A 19,726-nucleotide genomic window follows, 5' to 3' on the forward strand; every position below is an offset into this window, starting at 1 on the left:
TTATGGAAGGGGTGCGTTTCTGTAGTGCTGGAAAGCTTCCTCTGGAAGATTGTGTCCGCTTCTGAGCTTGGGGTGTCAAGAAAGTTGAGGAGCAATTTCAGAAAGCCCAAACAGTGCGAATCACCCAGAAGAGAGCATCGTCTGCATAGCATCAGCTGTGAGGAGCAAATTAAATGAACAGAGTTTTTTGACCCAAAAAGAGAAGACCAAAGGGGAGGACAAGATAAGGCTTCTTGTGCATTAAATGCTTCTAAAAGGAAGGAAGTCATTTGTTCTCCATGTTCAGGATATAGACAACAAGAAGCAATGGACTTAAATTGAAGGGAGAAAGATTGAGGTTAGATAATAAATTTAAAAAAAAAATCTCCTGGTACAGCTTGTGAAGCACTGGAGTAGATTTTCTGGGAAGGTTCCTCAGAGGTCTTACAAGAAGATTAGACAAGCTGCTGTCGGGAATGAAATAGACACAGTTTATCCTGCTTTGGGTGGACCAGCTGACCTTTGGAGGTGCCTCTGAGCCCTGCAATTCTGTGGAAGTGGGAGATAGGTGAGAAAGAAGTGCGGGCTCAAAGCCAATAAATAGTGTGTTGAAGTGGAGGTTGATAGACCTGTTTTCTGTTCATCAGGCTGCAATTTGATCATTACGTTCCTTAGCAATTTACTCACCTTTTGTGCCTCAGTTTCTTGACTGCACGCTGGGTGATTATTTCTTCCACTTTCTTAAAGATTTGTGAGATCTCTAATGAAATGTCGAGTGTGCCTCCCGAGCTCCTTCTGCACAGACGCGTGAGTGATGAGTCAGGGTTGTTTGCTCTGCGGTCCGTCCGTCCGCGTGTGGCAGGCTGCACCGGTGTCGGTGTTGCACTGAAAGGAAAAACCTTTCTGTAAATTTGTAAAAATGTCTCAGCTGCAAAATAAATTTATCGATTCAGGTTTTTGTTTATTTTAAAATGGAATAATCTTAAGCAGAAACATTTTTTAGGTAATACTTTCCATTAAAATATACACGTGGCAAACTCCATCCCAAATAAGGATTCGTTTTACCGTGATTTTCACAGACATCGTTGTGGCTCCTAAAACACTTCTGGAAAGCTTTCAGCAGTGCTCACGCTGCCTCTCTTCCCCTCCACTCCTAACAGGCAGCAGTGCTCACAGGCACTAACCTCTTACGTGACTCCTGAAATACTGCATGGAGAGAAAAGGGCTGATGTTCCCTGTCGCTAGATGGGACCTGTTTGCTTTCTCTTTCTCCTCTCTCTCTGGCAGTGGGATTAAGCAGTTCCCAAGCACTGTTCAGTGCATCCCCCTTGTGCCGGAGCTGCCTCTGCCCTGCCTGCTTCTCTTTCTGCTCCAGAGCCGTCCACCTCCATGCTGAAGAAGGGAGATGCTCTTTGCCTGATGGCTGAGCTTTAGAAATTATCTCATCATGACTAACGTGAGATTTATCACGAGCAAGCCAGCAAGGAGGAAAGGAATGGTGGCTATTGCTGACTCCATTTTTAAGGCAGGATGTAAATGATTAATATTCAACGCATAGGTTTCCAGCTAAAGCCTGAACCAGACCAGGGTAGATCAGTACAAGACTTCTGAGATTTGAGGTGGGGCTTATATTTATTTTCTGACTAGAGAAAAGCACTTCATCTGCAGTGACCCAGCTATGAAAGAGGCTTTCTTAATGCACTGTCAGTTGTATAGATGTAGAATATCAGATTTTTTTTTCCACAAAAACAAGAAACAAACTCTACTTAAAATATAGATTGAAATGAAATATTTCTAGAGGACTAGCCTGAAGGGCTTTTATTTTTTTTAATGATTTTTTTTTTTTTTTAATCCATGATGCTCACCTAACACAGAGCAATTAGTGCAATGGAGCGTCCCTGATTCGAATCCGTGGTAGATTGCTATTAAAGGAGGTATTAATGGGCTGCCGAGAGCTGGGAAATTGTTGCAGAAAAGTGTGTTTATGGAGTATGGTGCTGGCAGGCATGATTTCAATCGGATTTGACATGTTTAACATAAATGTATACTGCACAGCTCCTGCAGTTTATGAATAATTCCTACAGGCCCACTGCCTTTCTAATTACTGAAATTGAAAAAAACAGGTCAGGCACATCCTGACGGAAATCTATTACTGCCCCTCCCCCCACTGCCGCTTTTTTCTGTTGTTTTTTTTTTTAATATATGGCGTTTGTTGAGCACTTAATGGCTAGGATATAAAGATGAGGGCGAGAGCGGGCTGGGAGGAAGGGGACGAGGGGCGCGATGGAGCGGCTCTCGACCCTGGCTTCTGCGTGAAGGAAGCCTAGGAGAGGGGATGGGAGAGCACGCTGTGATTGTGCTTTTTTCCTGAGGATTTACGAAGCACAAAAGGGTCCCAGGCGCCAGCTCAAGCCTAGGAAAACAGTCAGGCTGGGCTGGGTGCTCCCGTGCCATGGCTCGCTGGGGAGGCTGGGCTCGGAGCGGGGCACACTCCAGGCTCCCGGGCAGTGGCCGCAGGTGCTGGGTTTCTGCTCTCTGTGGGGGCAAAGGGGAGGCGATGGCCCAGCGGTGGCTCTTGGGAGTACCCCAAAGGCCCATGCGGCTTTCCCTGGGGCAAGCTGTGGGATCCTCCCTGGGCTCTGCCCGCTGGCTGCAGCCAGCCGGCCCTGGAGCATCCCCGGTCACCCTCTGCGCAGCATCCTGGCCTGGCTATGCCACGCTCGCCCTGGCCTGGCCCCCTCCGCTCCGGTGAGGCTGTCGAGCCCAGCCACCTGCACGCCGTCTTTGATTCTTCCTCGCCGTCAGCCTGATGGTTTTTGTGGCTCTTTGTTTTTCTGTTTATGAACTTTGGTTTTCTGTTTATGCCTAGCGAAGTATAGCTACTTAAAAAATAAATAGCGGCAAAATTACCAATCTGGCCCAAATGGAAGAATTTTTGACTTCTAGCTGGGAGAAATGTCCTGCACATCCCCAAACCGGAGCCAGCGCTCCCTGCCCGCCCGCTCTCTGCCAGTTCCCGGCTGCCTTTGCCAGCTGGTAATCTTGAAAGCACGTTTGTGTCCTGTTCACCTCAGTAAAGCCTGGTTGCTCCCTCCCCAGCGGTGATAACACATACTAAAACCCACCCACGTGGCAGTTCTCTGCTTTATAGGATGTCCGGGAGCGTGGAGGGGCCATCTCGGTGGCACTGGTGAGTGAATTGCTGTGCTGCAGCAGAGCCCGTCCCATGGCTGCTTTGCTGTTTTCAGATATTTTTCATGCATGTTCTTCAACAAGCAGGTCTCTGCTGATGGCTCTGCGATCTCCACTCTCCGTGTTTGCTCTTTCCTCACCGGTAGTTTCTGCTGTGTGCTGCCCAGCAGTGGTGGTGGTCCTTTCTTGCTGGTTTTAAGGAGTTAATGGAATTACTGTTGGTTAGACCATCTGCCAGTCTCAACACATTGATTTTAATGAATTAGTTGATACGGACTCTCGTGGTAGGTTAGTTGAAATATTTATTCTGTCGAAATGGACAGTAATATTCAGACAGATTGATAGCTAGCTCCAGAACCATGTGAAATAAGTAAATACAAAATATCATTGCTTGTTTCCTTTCAGCCACATTGTAATTTAAAAAAAAAGCCAAGATTTCCCACAGTTCTAAAGATGTAATCTTAGACACCATCGCTGGAAGAAAAGGTGCAGTGCTTTAGGGTACCACTTTGCGAAGGTGGGGTCATGCTGTGCACCAGGTGGGATGATTTTCTACATTCCCCGTCTTTCCTTCAGCCCAGTGCAAGTCCCTGTTTAACTCAGAGTGGCAAAGAGGCAGCTGTCGCTCCCGGGACAGGGAAGCATCCCAGCTTTGGTCCAGGCCTTTTCTTTCAGGTATGTTTTGCTACTCATGTGCCAAGATCAGCTTCTGCTGCGGTCGCTGCCACACACGTGTCTGTGAGCGCCTGGACCCTTGTCCCAGCGTGCCGGCATGGCAGGGCTGCCTGCAGCCATGTCGCTCGCCGACTCTCCTGCCCCCTGGGTCACAGTCGGGATTCTCGTAACTTTTGGGATTGGTCTGTAACTTTGTGCCATTGCTCCGGTATCTCTGGCCCAGCCTGCGCGGGTCATTTTCTCTGCTCCGGCACCTTCGCTCTTGGTTCACAGGGCAGTGTGGCGTTAGAGCACTGCGCAGGGAGCAGCGCCGTTCCCAGCAGGTCTCAGGACCTCCTCCAGGGGCCGACGGGAGATGAGCTGATCTGCAAGGCCACCGGGAAGATCCGTGGTGCTCGTGATGGCAAGGAAAGCTCTGCCTCCATGTGCTTCTTGTGCTGCCTGGTGTCTCACCACGACGTTTTCTGGGTGCTCTGTGTTTGTACAGAGCGTGGCAGAAAAGTCTGGTGGCGGCTGGAGCTTTTGGGTACTGTAATATGAATATTTAATAGTAATTCAGTTGTTCGTACTCATTGCAGGCTTGAAGGTATGACACAGCATTAGAAAAACAAATTATTTGACCGTTTTCAGGGCCACGTTTCTGAAAGGCAGCAATGAAGGTCTGGGTACAAAAGTGTGCTTGCAAATCTCTGTGTATTTACTTCTGTCTATCATGCGATCACGTTATTTATCAAATACAGAGTTGAAAAAATACTGTAGAGCAACAGGCAATATACAGGCCTGTTAGTATGGCTACAACATCTTATTAGAACAAATGGTACCTTCAGGGAATAAGGAATGTAAACAGACAGCGTTTCAGAAAGAAACATTGAACCATATATTATTAAGACATGAGGTAACAAACGGGCAGCGCTGTAGCAGCGCTGTACATCCAGGCGCCCTTTTGGGGAGGCCTGAGCGGGGCTCTCGCCGCTTTTGTGTCACCGCAGTCTCTCGGTGGAGTTACCTTCTCGGAGTTATTCTTGCTGCGTTAATACAAATTGCGTGTTTCTGCGGGATAGCAGCTGTCTGCCAGAGAGGCTGAGACCAAAACTTTGTTGGCCGTTATTCGGGGCTCCTCAGCTGCTGTTAATGGAACTGCGCAGGTGGGTCTGCACCACAGGGCCTGGCCTTGCCCGTCACCCGCGGTGAAGGCTGCGTGAGCGTGAGAACAGATAAAACAGTCCACTCCAGTCTCAGGATTTCAGGAGGAAAACCGCAGCCATTTTAAGGATGCTCCTCCGCAAGACCTGCGCAGGGGTGACGGCTGCCATCGTGGGCATTTCCAGCCGCAGGGCTGTGCAGGCACGGCAGGCAGGTCGGTCTGGTCCAAGGGCTCGTGATGCTGAGTAATTGCTCCAAGAAAATGTCAGGGGAGGTTTGAGGAGGGAGGCACCACCAAATATGGAATTTTATTTTCCATCGGGCAGTGAAAACACAGTTCCCTGGTCCTGCTGAAAACTTTTTCCCAGGCTGGCTGCTGAACTTAGTGGGAAGGGATTTTTTTTCAGTAGGCTGGGGGTGGGGAGGGTGTAGTTTTTTAAATCAATGGAAATAGCAGAAACCCCACTGTAAATTTCTAGGGCAAGTGGCAAGCTGGTTTACGGAATGCAGGGCGATGAGAACCTCTGGCTTACGGAAAGCAGCATGAATTAATAATCATTTAATTGGCTTCTCCATTATGTTGCTGGGTTTGGAGATGGAAGTTTAGATGAAGGGGCTGTCAGTGGTACTTTAGCTAAAAGAATCTGATGGCTGGGAGGCGGGGTGGTGACTCCCTTCCCACCAGGACGGAGAGCAGGCAGCTTTGGGGACGCTTGCCGGTTTTGCCTCTGGACCTAGCAAAGGAAAGGATCCACACTTCCAAGGAAATATCCATCTCACCTCTGAAATAAAGCTTGGGAGGATTTCTCGTCCTCTTCTGAAAAGCAGAAGCTGCCAAGGAAGAGTGAGAAGACAAGTAGGTCTCTGAGAAGTGCTGTGGCGGGCCAGCACGCCCACAGCAGCGCCGTCCCATTGCACTTGGCTTTCGGGTACATTTGTTGAGAAACACAGATTTTTCTTTAAGGTCAGCAAATCTGAACTAAATCCGTTTAAAGAGTCAAAATAATAAAAATACTAATGGATCCATAGTCATACATCATACTTTAAACCTAGATTCCTTTTTCTTTTCTGCAAGGGTTGTACCTCTGGAGCGTGGTCTTGGACGTGGTTAGGGCACAGGCCTTGTGCTCCACCTTCTCTGGTGCTGAGCTGCTGTTCAGGGCCAAAGCCCTTTCGACATTTTCAGCCAAGAATATTTTGTCCCGTCCACTCCGTACAGCCGCAAAGGTCCTGCACAGCTGCTGGAGAGCTCTGCAGGCACACGCTGATCTGCGTGTCCTCATTTCTCCAGGCAGAAAAGAGTTCTTAATTCCTCTGATCTGTGATGTGGACTGAATGTGTCATTTTGTGCGTTTGGCTGTTTATCAACAATAAACTTCGGTCTCGGTGTTAAAATTCCCACTTGAGCTGTCAACTCAAAAAGTAATACTTAGAACGAATATTCAATATGCGTTTTTCAGAACTCTGCAACAAAACAGTTATTCTGGGGGCTGGACAATCATTAATAATTCTGGTTTTGAAGAATTAAAGTTATGGGTTGGATCAAGGGCGTTTAATAAAATTGGGCACTTTGGAGATCGTAAGTAAAAGTAAATTTTAATTACCTTGTACTGTTCCCTAAATCTAAGCAGGCTGCTTCCCAGTAGAAAGGAAATTAGAAAATACCCAGTCATGACTCCAGAGGTTCCAGCTAGTGTTCAGCAGCTACAGGGTGGTTGACAGTTGGGTTGCTGAATTTAGTCACTGCATCCGAAAACATCATAGGGGTGAGCTGCTAGAAGTAGTGCACAGTGGAATAGGTGGCTGAGGGTAAGGGCCAGGGGCTCCCCGAGCTCCTCGTGCCTCTCTGTGCCAGCATAGATCCCACCACAGGTGGGGACACCAGGGGTTTTGTAAGTGTCCAGAGCTCACCTGGGTTTATTAAGACAATTCTGTAGGTATTTCATGGTTCTCACTCTGTTGCCAAAATGGAAAGCATTGTCATGCTTTATTTGGAAAGGTGACCCATATACATGAGCAGAGGTTTCTCCAGTCGTGCCTTTTCCTCCCTCTTGTCCCCTGCCCCTCTTGCAGACTGGCGCTGCCAGCATGGCTCGTGGCAGCAATTGTTGGTAGTTTTGCAGAGCAGGTGACACCCAAAGGTTTGAAGAGGCATTTTACAGATACAGAGCCTGGAGAAACCCTGCGTGGACCGTTTAGGAGACACAATCACCATCCGGGGCAGAGAAGTCTAAGGGGACCTGAGGTCATGGCTGGCGTTGTCATCCCAGCCTGGTGCAGGGCCGGAGCAGAGCTCATGTGGCTGCGTGACCGTGCTGGCAGACCTAGGGTCTCTGGACGCTGGTCCTGACGCCTGACTGCCTGATTGGGGCTGACACTTCAGTGTCCAAGGTCACACTGAGGAGCGGACGATGTCAACAGCAATTAGCCTCCTTATTGGGACCACTCACGTCACACAAGGCTCGGGCAAGGCATTTTAAGGCAGGGTGGTCCTCCACCCGCCATGATGATGGCTCTCGGTGGTGGTCTCTGCCTCCCCAGACCTACCAGGAGGGACCACTTTCCTTGGCAGAAGAGCAGTGCAGGCAGGTCCAGGGTGGTGCCATGTTTCTCAGGCTCCAAGCACATTTTATTAGTAGGACGTAAGTGAAGGCAGCTTTGGTCCTACAAACATCTTGAATGACTTTCCAGTTGTGAACCCCAGAGAGAGTCTCAGGTTCAGCCAGAGGACTGACCTGAGCAGCAGCCCATCGTTCTGCGCAGGAGGCAGAGCAGGATCTGCGTTGGTGTCTGTAAGTGGGCACTGACACCGCAGACTTGTTTTACACAAAGAAACTCTAGGTTTGGACATTTTAATGGAGTTGGCAGCACAATGAGGTCCTGTGGTTTTGGTTTCAGATACAGCCTGAACTTTACAACTGTGCATGGAGGCTGTGTGACCGGCCAGGGCTGAAATACCAGGCGTGCGGCAGGGCAGCGCTACGGGGAAGGAAATCACCTCTAAGCAGGCTTTGGCATGGCCGAGTCTACCAGGAGAAATTTAGTAGCACCAGAGCTCTTCCGATCCCTGCCTCCCTCTGACAGTGTTGTTACCTGTTTGGTTTTTTTCTCATGGAAGTTATTTTGCCTCTGTTGAGCTGAACGCTTAGAGGTGGGCTCTGGCAGGGAAGGTGGTTAGAAATGATGATTGTATTTCTTACTGTGATGTGGTACCTTTTGAAATACCACTCATGCCAGTGAACGACGGAAGGATATTTGAGAAGGAAGCAGTTTACCTGGATCTTACTCTGACAGCATCTTCTGAAACAAGGAGCGGATACCAGCGGGTTCACAAAGAGAATAAGAGACAAGGGGAAGAGTATGGGGGGACCAGTCTAAGAATGCTACAGTGCCTTGTTAATCGGCAGCCGATCCATCATATTAAATATCCAGCTGTCATATATTACCTTTCAAGTGAAAATGAATAACTCCCATTAAGGGCGAAATGGGTTTGAAGTCGATTCGAGACAGATTAAAGTACTGTTATGAATGTGTGTTCGGGGAGGAGGAGACGGGGGCTGTGTATAATATACTTGTCCTTACAGTTTTTAAATAATAGATGTCCCACAAATTTATGTACTGCAGGCTGCCAGGGTTCGGGGGAGGGGTAAAGGTCAGGGATGTGCTTCTCGGAGTGCCGCAACTTGCAGAGTGTTTTGCTGTTGACTTCTGGGCTCATTTGCCTTTTTCTTTTTTGCTGAAATAAAATCGCCTTTCCTCAGCTCGTTACAGTGTGAGAATGTGTGGGTCCCATCCCAGCACTGGCTGTAGGCTGGGTCTCTGCCATCGTGATTTTGGTGGGACTGCTTGCTGAGAAGTACCCTCAGATGCTCTTCCCAGAGGCACATGGGCTGAGCTGGCCGATGCCGTCCCAGCAGTGTGTTGTCAGAGTGCATGTCAGTCGGGTTGACGGCCACAGCTTCCAGCCGTCTCCAAGGCAAACATATTCCAGAGTGTTCATATGCAAAACATCCTAGGTGAGCTAGCAGTGTGATTTCTGCTTTGTCGAGTCAGTCCGACTTCTCGTGGAGATGACACATTGGCCTTCACGTCTGGCCAAGCATTTGTGTGTCCGATATAAACACAGGACAAGACTGTCCTGCACCTAACAGGTTGTAAGCAGCCCACAGAAATAGCTGGGATTTCTCTGCTTCTAACTCTAAATGGCACGGTTCCCTTACTGTGGAAGATAATTGAGAATGAACTTTTTTTGGCCAGGTGTGCTTTGTAGTTCATAAGTTAGTCTACAGATTCATCCTCCTCCAGCTCCTTGGTGTGTGTTTCAAGAAACAGCAGCAGAGTAAATGGAAATACTGTCTTTGTCCAACTTAAGCCTCTTTGGGGATGTCCTAATATAAATCTCGTTTTGTTGCAGCACCAGCCAGCCAGGCAGAGAAGGAGCTGACAGAGCCTCCAGCATCCTCTAAACGAATATCGTTTCCCAGCAGCTCTGAGTCGCCTCTCTCCTTTAAATGGTCAAAAACTTCAGAGGAGACCAAATCAGAGCAGGTAAGGAAGAAGAACCCAGCTTTTTGTGCATCTACAAGCAGGTAATTTGTTTCATAAGTGCCAAAAGCAAAGAATAAAATAGGAGAAGGAGGATGAAAGGCAGTAACTGGTGGTAGGAGAAGGCATCGAATTATTAAAGTCTAGCTCTAAGGAAAGAGGAAAGCAGCAGCTGTAACAATTGCATGATTCATTTGTCTTGCTCTGCAGATGTATCAGTGTCCATATTGCAAGTACAGTAACACAGACGTGAATCGACTGCGGGTGCACGCCATGACCCAGCACTCGGTGCAGCCCATGCTCCGCTGCCCACTCTGCCAGGACATGCTGAACAACAAGATCCATTTGCAGCTGCACCTCACCCATCTGCACAGTGTGTCACCTGACTGTGTCGAGAAACTCATCATGACGGTAAGTGGCGGCATAGTCAAGCACGTCTGCTGCCTTCCTAGCAAAGATGAAGAGTAAAGGGATGGCCTGACCTGTGTGGGTTGACTTTGCCGTAGTGGGCAGCTCCTTCATCTGTCAGGGCTCTGTCATTTAGGTTTTTCCCAACCCTGCACGTTTTGTCTGCAGTGACTATCTTGTCCGTGCTTGAGCACTGTGGAAACTGGCAGTGTTGCAGTGTTGAGCAATTTCCCTGTGAAGAAATTGGAACAAATATGATTTCCTTTAACTACTGAGGTCATTGCATGGGATTGCATTTTGCACAGAAGCTTCTGGGAGACGCAGTAGCTATGTGCTGTGCTGCTCCTGTTGCAGAGAGAAAGTGCTCATGGGTTGATGAGCACTTCCCAAGAAGGACAGCCAGGGTGATTCAGGTAACATTACAGGAAATTAGATATCAGGTTTCTGCTTAAAATATGATTTTAAGAACCAATAGAGTAACTTCCCTTGGCGGTCTCATCTCATGGAGAGAAGACAGTCCTATTGTACTGCCCATGTTCTGTGCTTCGTTCACTTAATGAGGATCATTGTTGTGGTTGTATGAGATAAGTTGGATCTGTTACTTCTGTGAGGAGTCGCTCCATCCAAAATTACAAGTCTTTTGTTGTGTAACAATTCCCTTTTTTCAGGGTAACCTGAACAAGCAAGGGATACACTGCCGTTGACCCAAGGGAGGTGGAACCTTATAGGACTGTTGAATACTAGAGCTACCGTTTCAAGTGCTGGTTTTAAGATGTTTTGAAATTCCTGTTTTTAAATTAAAATTTAAGCATAGGCAGTTAAAATTCTCTGAAGTAGGACGTAGCCACTGAAGTGTGGAGGGAGGACTTGCTAGATAAAGTCAACTGTCTTCATGTAGAGCTCAAAACTTGTAACAACTCTGCTTCTCGGGCTGTTTGTTAAACAACATTGTGCCTGTGTATGGGTTGTGGTTGCTATTGCAGTATTCTGATGGGGAGCAAAACCTCATACAGCAGATTGTGGTTCAGGACAGACATGTTTGCATCAGGCTCTTGTTCTTCCCTGCATCCTTGTTTTAGCACCTAGCATGGGAATCTTCCTCCAACACCATCTCCGAGGACTCGAAATTTGTCTTACTCGGGAGCTAGTGCTTGGTGAGAGGTAGTAAATTAACAGTGCAGTGTTCCAGTTCTCATTTGTGAGACCTGGGTTTGTGGTCTGCCTTGCTTTACCCCAGAGCCACTGACCCAGTCTCTCTCTGCTGCTGGCATACACGTGGAGTCATGTGTGCAGCCGCCAGACCTCTTCTGTGGGACTTGTATGTGCGGTGGCAGTGCAGAAACACTCATAAAGGCTTACCCCACTCCAGCGCTCAGGCACTTGCTTCAGCAAACAACATTTTGAGTCCCAGAATGTTTCTTTCATGAATTCCCTTTTCATAGGTCTTACATGAGTGCGCCTTTCCATTTGCTAATGTCAGTTTAAGATACAGGTAGAATTAATAAGGCACATTTTCAAAAACCCTTCTAAATTCACAAATGGGATATATTGTCAGATTTCTACACTGTTATTTCTTTGGTATAATCTTCAAGGCAAGATTGTGTCTGCATTTAAGAACTTGTTGCCAAGTATATAAAATAAGTGTTTATTTTGATTCCTCTCAGTTCTTTCTCTTTGTGATTTTTTTTCTTGCACCCCATTTCTACTTGTTTTCTCCCTTCTTTGCTGATTCCTGACAGTGGAGGTGAATAATACTGTGTTTGTCGTAATACTCACGTTCTTTATCAGCTCCCCTCCTCTGACACCATCTGAGCAAGCACATGCAGCGTTGCCCAGCTTTTCTCTTAACAGTTCTCCGGTCTTCTCTTTCTATCACCCTTCCAGTCCTCTTGTGGCTCCTCCAACGCCTTTATACTTTTTATCTTCCCCCTTCGCTTTACCGGCTACCTGCCCTCTCACTTTGCTGCCCTCTCTCTCGGCCCTGTCGGGCTCCATGGGAGCCAAAGGTGCATCCTATGCCCCAGCAGGCTTCAAAGGCTCGTGGTGGCCACTGTGGGACCAATGCTCCCAACCGCCCTTGAGAACCACATCTGCCCCAAGTAGATGCTGCATCATAAAACCCATTAAAGATCCAGCCAGACTGACAGGTTCCAGCACTCTGTGAATAACAAAATATAGAGAGGTAGGGAAAAAGAGCACCAGCAGTTCACTAACCCTGCAAAGCTGGCTGTGCCCGTGGGCTCTAGCAGGACATAGCTCTGCTCCACCGGCCACTCATGCGTCTGGGTCAAGGAGCTGTCCCGTCCCAGTGACCTCGGTCTCTGCAACCTGCATCCATTTTGACTGATGGTGCTTAAGTGTGTAAATAGCTTCTGAGGACTTGAACGAATCTTGTTAGCTTCTAACTAAATTAATGGAAGACATTTTGACCTTATAAGAGCAGTGAGGAGAAGCTGAGCCCCTTTCTTACACCAGCAAGCGCAACCAGTTTGCTAAGGGCATCTGTTAACGCTAATGTGAAATGGTTCATTTCTGAGCTGGGCTGTTGGCTGAACACAAATTCTGGAACAGTTGAGGTTGGGTTGGTCCATCCTCTTGGCCTGAGCAGGTCTCTGTCCTCCAGGACACAGGGAGACTGGCAGAAGCTATTTGTAAGGAGCTCAGGGACAGCCTGCAGAGGACGTGGCCAAAGCAACTGCAGTACTGTGGAGGACAGTCCCCTAGGTGAGCACATCTGCTGTGCTGGAGGAGGGCCTCATCCTTCTGCTGCAGAGCACAAAACTTCTGCTGAGAACCGTGGAGAATGCCTTAGCTGTGAAGCTCATCCTCTTGCCTGTTTCTGTTTTTTCCACCTTACCATTGCCACTGGCCCTGGGCAGCAGTTTCCTTTGGTACCCAGAGATATGGCCGGGGAGGAAGATTGCCTCTCCTGCTTCAAGTCAAGAAGCGTGTGGGTCAAGAAGGTGATTCTTTTTTGCATTAAATGACAGATATTTTGAGAAATTGGTATGGCTTGTGCAGAATGTGGCAGCATCAAAGGTTCCTAATTTTGCTCATTCTAGCTAAGATTCCCGACTCAGTCTGATGCGTGAATCAGGTCCTGGTGCCACCGCGAGGGAATTGCCGTCCGGTAAATGGGAGCCAGGTCCCTTTCGACACAGTGTCTTTGCGCTTGGCGTTTGGAGGAGGCTCCAGTTAATAATACCTTATCAGACGCCTTTCAGGAACCTGCAGTGTCTAATATGTCTGTTGCCATGGTAACAGCTGCTTGCTTGTGCTCAGCATCTCAGAGCTGGTTGTTCTGTGCCCCGTCCTTTTCATATCAGCGAGCAGCCAGGCTGGCTGTCCCACGGGACACCTGGGTCCTCCCCGCCGGCCCAGCCGCTGGGACGGGGGCTGGTGGGGCTGCAGCCACAGGCCGAGGGGAGAGGAGCCCACGCCATGTCCCTGCACGGCGTGGCGGCCGGGGAAGCCCCCGTGGGGCTGGAGCAGGGGCTCTCACCAGCCCCCCTGTCTCCTGCGGCTTCCCTTCCACGGGGCTGGTGAACAAATGTGGCCAAGTTCATTTCACGTGGCATTTTAGCCGCTCTAAGCAGGCCTAATCGCCATCTTTCCACATAACAACCTCTCTGCTAATCTTGGGCCTGCACCGCTTCAGCAGAGAGCCCCTTAATGAGGGTGAAGTGCAGTTCGCCTGCACAGTCGATTGACAAGACTGATGGGCTCAAGCCGGGAGAAGGGACGGCTTCCCGAGAGCCTCTGGGAGCGGGGAGCTCTCCCTCCTCCCGTGGCCAGCTTTATCCTTCTGCACATTCCTCTCCCGTCATTTCTGTTGTCAGTTTTCTTTTCCTCGGTTTAGGGCGTCTTCCCAGTGTTTCAGCCATCTTTCCATCTTTTTCTTTTCTCCCTTGCTCTAAGAGTAATTCTTGCCCGTCCCTGCCGTCCTCACTTCTCCCTTTTGCTATCTTCACATTTTTCACCTCTTTCCTATTGTCTTTTCTTATTGCTCTCTCCCTTCTGCTGTCATTCAATTTTTCTCTCTCCCTCCTTCTCGCCCCCTCTCACTCCCCCCTTTCTCTCTCACTCTGTGTCTCATTCTCCATCTCGGATGAAGGTAATGAAAATAATCGGGCTTCATTAATTCTGAGCCCTGTGAGATGATAGCCATTTGGAGCCATGTTTGCCAATTAGATGGTCTAAATTAGAAGTGACCTTGGTATACTGCCATCGCTTTGCCTCTCTGAGTCTAATGAAGCTTTTCACTCCAGCACCCTCTCTCTCTCTTTGTAATGGAAATTACCTCCTTTGTCTGGTTCGGGAACCTTGCATTGCATGTGTATTTCCCCCTGGTTGCATGGACATAGGGATAGTAATGTATCTCCTCAGACCCCTTCTAGAGATTTTCTTTTCAAAGCCACATGATTTCAGCTTTTTGGGGCATTTACAGAGGAACTGCATAGGCTGGCCACACGTTCGGTCACTCGCTCCGGAGGAAAGTCAGAGCAGGCAGATCCAGTGCACAAGGGGAGCTGGCTGTTCACGCTATCCAAGATTAATTTTTTGGACGTGCCAAGAATATGCTTGTGTCACGCTGCCGGGGCCGGCACAGGAGGGGTGTTGCAGCTCTGAGCCTCCGGCCCGTGCTGATAAGTGGCTCTGCAGTTCATCATCTTAAAAATCGGTAGATCCAGTAGTGGCAGGAGCCACGCTTGTCGCTGCTCTAGGTTGTCACTGGTGAGGAGTGGACCTGCAGGTTGTTCTGCAGACTGGTGACAGGTCTGTAGGTGTCAGGGTGTGTGCGATCTGCTGAGGATACTCATGGGGCAGAGAGGCAGGAGACCTGCCATGTCAGTCAGCCCTTGGGGTTTTTGTAACAGTCACTCTCTGGGCCACATTGTCTATATTGTCATCAAATTGGGGTGCACGTCATTGGATCTCCTTATCAAAAAGAAATTTTGTCTGCTGAGGGGGATGTGAATTTCATCCGAAAGGGAGGGTCCTTGGAAGCAGAGGCTTGTCCCAACAACTTTCCATCTTCTAAGGCAGATAGTTGTTTTCTCTGCTGTCTGCTCTAGAGGGAAGTTCTCCGGCCAGCATTCCCATCTCCAGGACAGACCACAGGGGAGATGTTTCAAAGTGGGGTGCAGGAGGGGCTGCCACAGTTTCCAGCCTGAACTTTGCCCTCCTTCACTCTACCCAAGCAAGTTCCCTGCCCCACCAAGTGGGACAGGGACGGGGATGGGGTGGTCAGAGCAAAGGGTGCGCCCTGAGTGCCTGCCCCAGCATTAGAGTTTTCCAGACATTCATGGAGACACCGACCTCTGGTCATTGAAGTACCGATAAACAGAACCTGATCCATGTATTGGTATCTGAATGCCGGGATGTCGGAAAGAGTGGATAGGTGTGAGCTGCTGATCCCTCCCCACCTCCCGGTTTCATTGGGACAGAAAGGCCAAGAGCAACAACGGGTCGAGAGGACCATTTGCTCTGTGGGCGGTAACATTGCTCTGGAGACCAACCTAGAGGAGACCTTGGACGTAGGAGCAGCGGGGGACAGGCACTCTCAGGGCTCTGCATGGAGGTCGACCTGGTGTGACAGAGAGGGTTTTTTCCAAGCTGGAAGGCTTTGCTGGTGGCTTGTGGGCCAGAAGATCATGGCTGCAGCTGCAAAGATGATACAGTTTAATGTTAGACAGGGCAAAATAAGTATGTACAGAAGAAGGAAAGCGAGAAGGCAAATCACATATGTCGGAGTTACATCTGTAGGATTGTTTTTTTAAGAACAGTTCACATTGACTGACATGTTATGTTGCCATTGTGAAACAGTTGGTGTTCAAGAGGCATTGAAACAGGGAGATAGAGGTATTGAGCAGAGCTGAGGATGGGTGCCAGGATTACATGCCAGGTATTGCCTGCTCAGGTGAGAGGGAGGTAGAGAACATTTAACAACTGCACGCGCTAACACAGGCTGTGCTCGAGATAAACACGTTCCTCTCTATCACCAGAACAGTTAATGCCATTTAAATACATCTGAAGTACAAAATGCTGTGTCGTAGAGCACCGCTCCTTGTTTGTCTGTCGGGTGGCCATGGCCTACTAAACCTTCCTGCCCCCTTGGTACTCCCACTATTTGTTTATATTAAAAGGAGCCGCAATGTTCGAGGCGTTTTCTGCATGTAGAAGGAAATGGTATATCCTCAAACAGGTTTGCAGTGTAAAAGGACAAACAGCTCAAAATGGGCAGCCTGGAATTCAGTGTAAATGCAAAATTATTTGAGATGTGCAGCCTATTTTCACTGTTTTTATCTTTGCTACCTGCGCGGGGGTGGTCCGTGGGCATGAAGAGACAAAGTAGTCCTGCCCTGGAAAATGGCATAGGAAACAGGCGGCGCTTCCCGGAGAAGCCTGAATGGTGCTAAACAGGTAGGGGACTAAAGTGCGTCCAGCTGCTGAAGCAAGACCGGTGCTTTATTTTCAAGGTTTTGCTTCCCAGGGCCAGCCCCGCGTGGCTGTCTGGGCTGCCTGCAGCTGCCCTACATCCACATCCAGAATTTCTAGTTTTCTGCACTTTTTTCCAAGCTTTTTTCTCTTTGCCTTTTGGGATTTTGTGCCTGTAGCAATTTAATGTACCACAGTTGTTTTTTTTTTCCTTCCCCCCCCCCCCCCTTTTTTTTTTTTTATTGAGGAGGAAGGGGTAGAAGTAGGGCGAGAACTGTGGCTATGGAGATGCAGGTAGATAAAGGTAATTACTTAAACACATATAGGGCAGGACTTATTGGTTTGGAGACCCAGATTAAGATGCAGAGGAGCATGTGAGGTTGATGATTATATTTCGGGGAGAGTTAATTGACGGAAGGTGAAGGCAGACAAAGAACCGCTGCTTACTGCCTTCTTGAATCCCAATCAGGAATTATGATTAAAGACGCGGCGAGACAACAGAGGCCTGATGAATTGGTGTCTTTTTTTTTTCTTTTTTGCCGTCATTCACACTTGATTGACTTCAACCTTTCAAGTGCAAAAGTCTCTCTTTTCCATTATTATTCATAGCCATCTGAGTTTTTCTAATTAAAGTGTATGAAAACAATTACTGATCCGTCGTACTGAGTGTGGTAGTGGGGATGGCTGCCTTACTGTAATGCGTATAAAAAGCCCACAGTTTTCTATAATGATGTGCAGCTGAGGTGTTAGATAATTTTATTCTTTTTCTACTCTGTTGGGGTTTTTTTTAATTTCTCATGATTTATTTTTCATAATTCCTAAAGATCCTAGGAAAGCGCTCTCCCTGCTGATAAAGCTGGGAGGGACGGCTCCTTCTTGCCTTCCCTCCTCCATGTCCCTGCTCGTCCACCTCCTTCGAGCCCGGCTACCGGGAATTAACCAGTGACCTTTCACGTCTCCCGACCCACCACCCACAGCCATCAGATGCTCCCGCTTAGAATAAAAGGTGGAATGAATCTGGTGTGCTCAGCTTCCCTCCTGGTGATTTATCAGTGTCAGCTGCCTTTCCTGCAGATGTCTGTGGGACTCAGCATTCATCTCTGTGCACCGGCCGTCCTGGTAGAGGGAGGGAGCTCAGCATCCCTCCCCAGTGAAGTTCAGATGTCTGCAACTACTCATATGCAAACATTTGTTTCTGAGGTTTTTTCATGGACTGTTCTTGCTTCCATTCACTTAGTTAAGCCAAGGTCTAGTCTGTGTTTGCTTGGATTTGACACGTGTGGAGATAAGGAAGATTTCATGTCCTGCACGTAGGTTTACCTTCATTTTCACCGCAGATTTGCTAATACCTCATGCGGTTCAATGGGAGCCTTGTGGTACTTGACTTTGCAGAAAACAAGGTACACTGCATGCAGATATCAGCCTCACTCACTCTCTTCTGTAAGCCAAGGTTCAAATGCCCTCTTAGTATCTGACAGAAGGATGGAGAGACTTGTTTTGCTAGGAAACATATCTGTCTAGGAGTGTTTATTTATGCCTCATTTTCCCAGCAGTCAGAGGCTGGGAGCAGAAGCACCACAAGCATTGCAAGTCAGTGTTGGTTCCTTCAAGTACCGTGGCCCTGGTGAAAGGGAAATGCTCCCTGAGCATCAGCGGGGTGAAGCATGCAGCTGCTTGGAGGTGTAGAGGTGTCTTTGCTTGCCACAGGCATCTAACCAGTGCTGGCAGCAGTGCACTGGAGTACGGCATGGATGGTGATGGTGATACGGGTCTGTCTTTCCAGTTGCTGCTGTGGGGAGAAGGGTTGTGGGGCAGCTCTTCAGGTGGTGTGAGATACTGGCTCTGGATGTTCAGAAGGGCATTCATTGTCCTGCGTCGGATGCTAACCATGTGCAAACTGCTAGCGAGGTAGTTTATATGTTGTGTGTGTGACCAGATACACCCAAAGAAACACATTTTTCCAGAAAAAGATGAGCGTATGCGTTTGACTCTTTCAAAGGGCGTCTCTAGTTGAAGCACGCAAACTCCCCAGCTCTTCAAAAATGTTGGTGCGCAAGCACTGCGTTGGTTATGATGGTGCAGGTTCTAGACAAACACTTGAAGAGAGGCGAAGGGAACACATCAGTCAGAGCAAGGAAAGGGTTACCAAAAGCTTTTCATTTCACAAACAATTTGCTGTCGTTTTAGTCTTTCCTTATTCATCCTTTCCTTTGTCACCTCTCTCCTTATTTGTACTTTTCTTTCTCATGCCCCTCCTTTTCCTGCATCAATACACTTTGAAAACAGTGCTGCAATGCTCCCTAGTTCAAGATTACAGTGTACTTTACGAGGTATGATTTAATTAGGGGCCTTATTATGTTTTCAGCAGCTTAAGGTGGGCCTTTCAACTTATCTACCTAATTGGTTGCACAAGAAGTTTCACAGCCCATGACAAAACATTGTCAGTGATCAAAGTCTGAATTCTACATAAAGGAAAAATATTAATAATAAGATTATTCTTCAAGTGTGCACTGCTAATTATGTCCAGAATGTAACTGTAGAAACACTTTTGACTGATGTGAGCTTTGTCTAATAAATATGAGTCTTCAGTGAGCTATGAAAAGTGACGCCTCTGACTTCACAATACTGGTGTCTAATTTTGCCACTGAAGATGTTTAAAATATTTTCCTGTGTTTTTCTTCCCCCCACATCCTTCCCTCCCTGTCTCCAGGTGACAACACCTGAGGTGATGATGCCCAGCAGCATGTTTCTCCCAGCAGCCGCTCCAGAGAAAGATGGGAACTCCACCACAGAAGAGCTGGGGAAGCAGCCTGGTGAGTGCAAGTCAATGAGGTCCATGGGTCCCACCAGTCCCACAGCTCCCATCACCTGGTCAGGGGGTGTGTCTGGGGATGTGTCTGCCCGGGTGAGCTCCATGTGCTCAGCTGTCTCCTGAGAACCACAGTCAGATGGTGCCTAGCAGAGCTGTCTCCCTTCATCTGTGCCACGAACAGGCTGGTGCACTGGGTGCCCCATGGCAGGGCAGAGCAGGGCGGCTCGGAGCTGAGAAGCGCAGCTCACCACTGTGGCGATCCACATGGAAATGGTGTTGAATCCTTGCAAAGGAGAAGACCAGATGTGAAAGGTGCTAGAGGGCTGACAGGATTGGTAGAGAAGTGACTAAGGTTGCAGGTGCTGGCCGCACCATCTTGCTGTACTTGCTCTGCTGCCATCATAGCTCAAGTGCGGATGCTGGGCATAGAGTTTGGGGAGCTTTGAGCTGCTGCGGTCCTTATCCAGCCCAAATCTCCTCAACCTTTTTCATTGCCATGCTGTGTTATGAAGGAGTGGCTGTAAATCCATGGCT

The 19,726-nt window shown here is 48.4% G+C and overlaps 1 protein-coding gene across 1 annotated transcript in view; it reads left to right on the forward strand.

Annotated features, from left to right (window-relative positions):
• The window catches only part of ZFHX3 (zinc finger homeobox 3), a 113,364-nt gene that overhangs the window by 79,380 nt on the left and 14,258 nt on the right, over positions 1-19,726 (forward strand). Inside the window, exons 5-7 of the mRNA XM_082489282.1 lie at positions 9,404-9,537; positions 9,745-9,945; positions 19,091-19,193. Coding sequence (XP_082345408.1) covers positions 9,404-9,537; positions 9,745-9,945; positions 19,091-19,193 — 438 coding nt within the window. The remainder of the gene's footprint in view (positions 1-9,403; positions 9,538-9,744; positions 9,946-19,090; positions 19,194-19,726) is intronic.

The sequence above is a fragment of the Vanellus vanellus genome, assembly GCF_965231255.1.
Source record: "Vanellus vanellus genome assembly, chromosome: 12".
Classification (NCBI taxonomy): Eukaryota; Metazoa; Chordata; class Aves; order Charadriiformes; family Charadriidae; genus Vanellus; species Vanellus vanellus.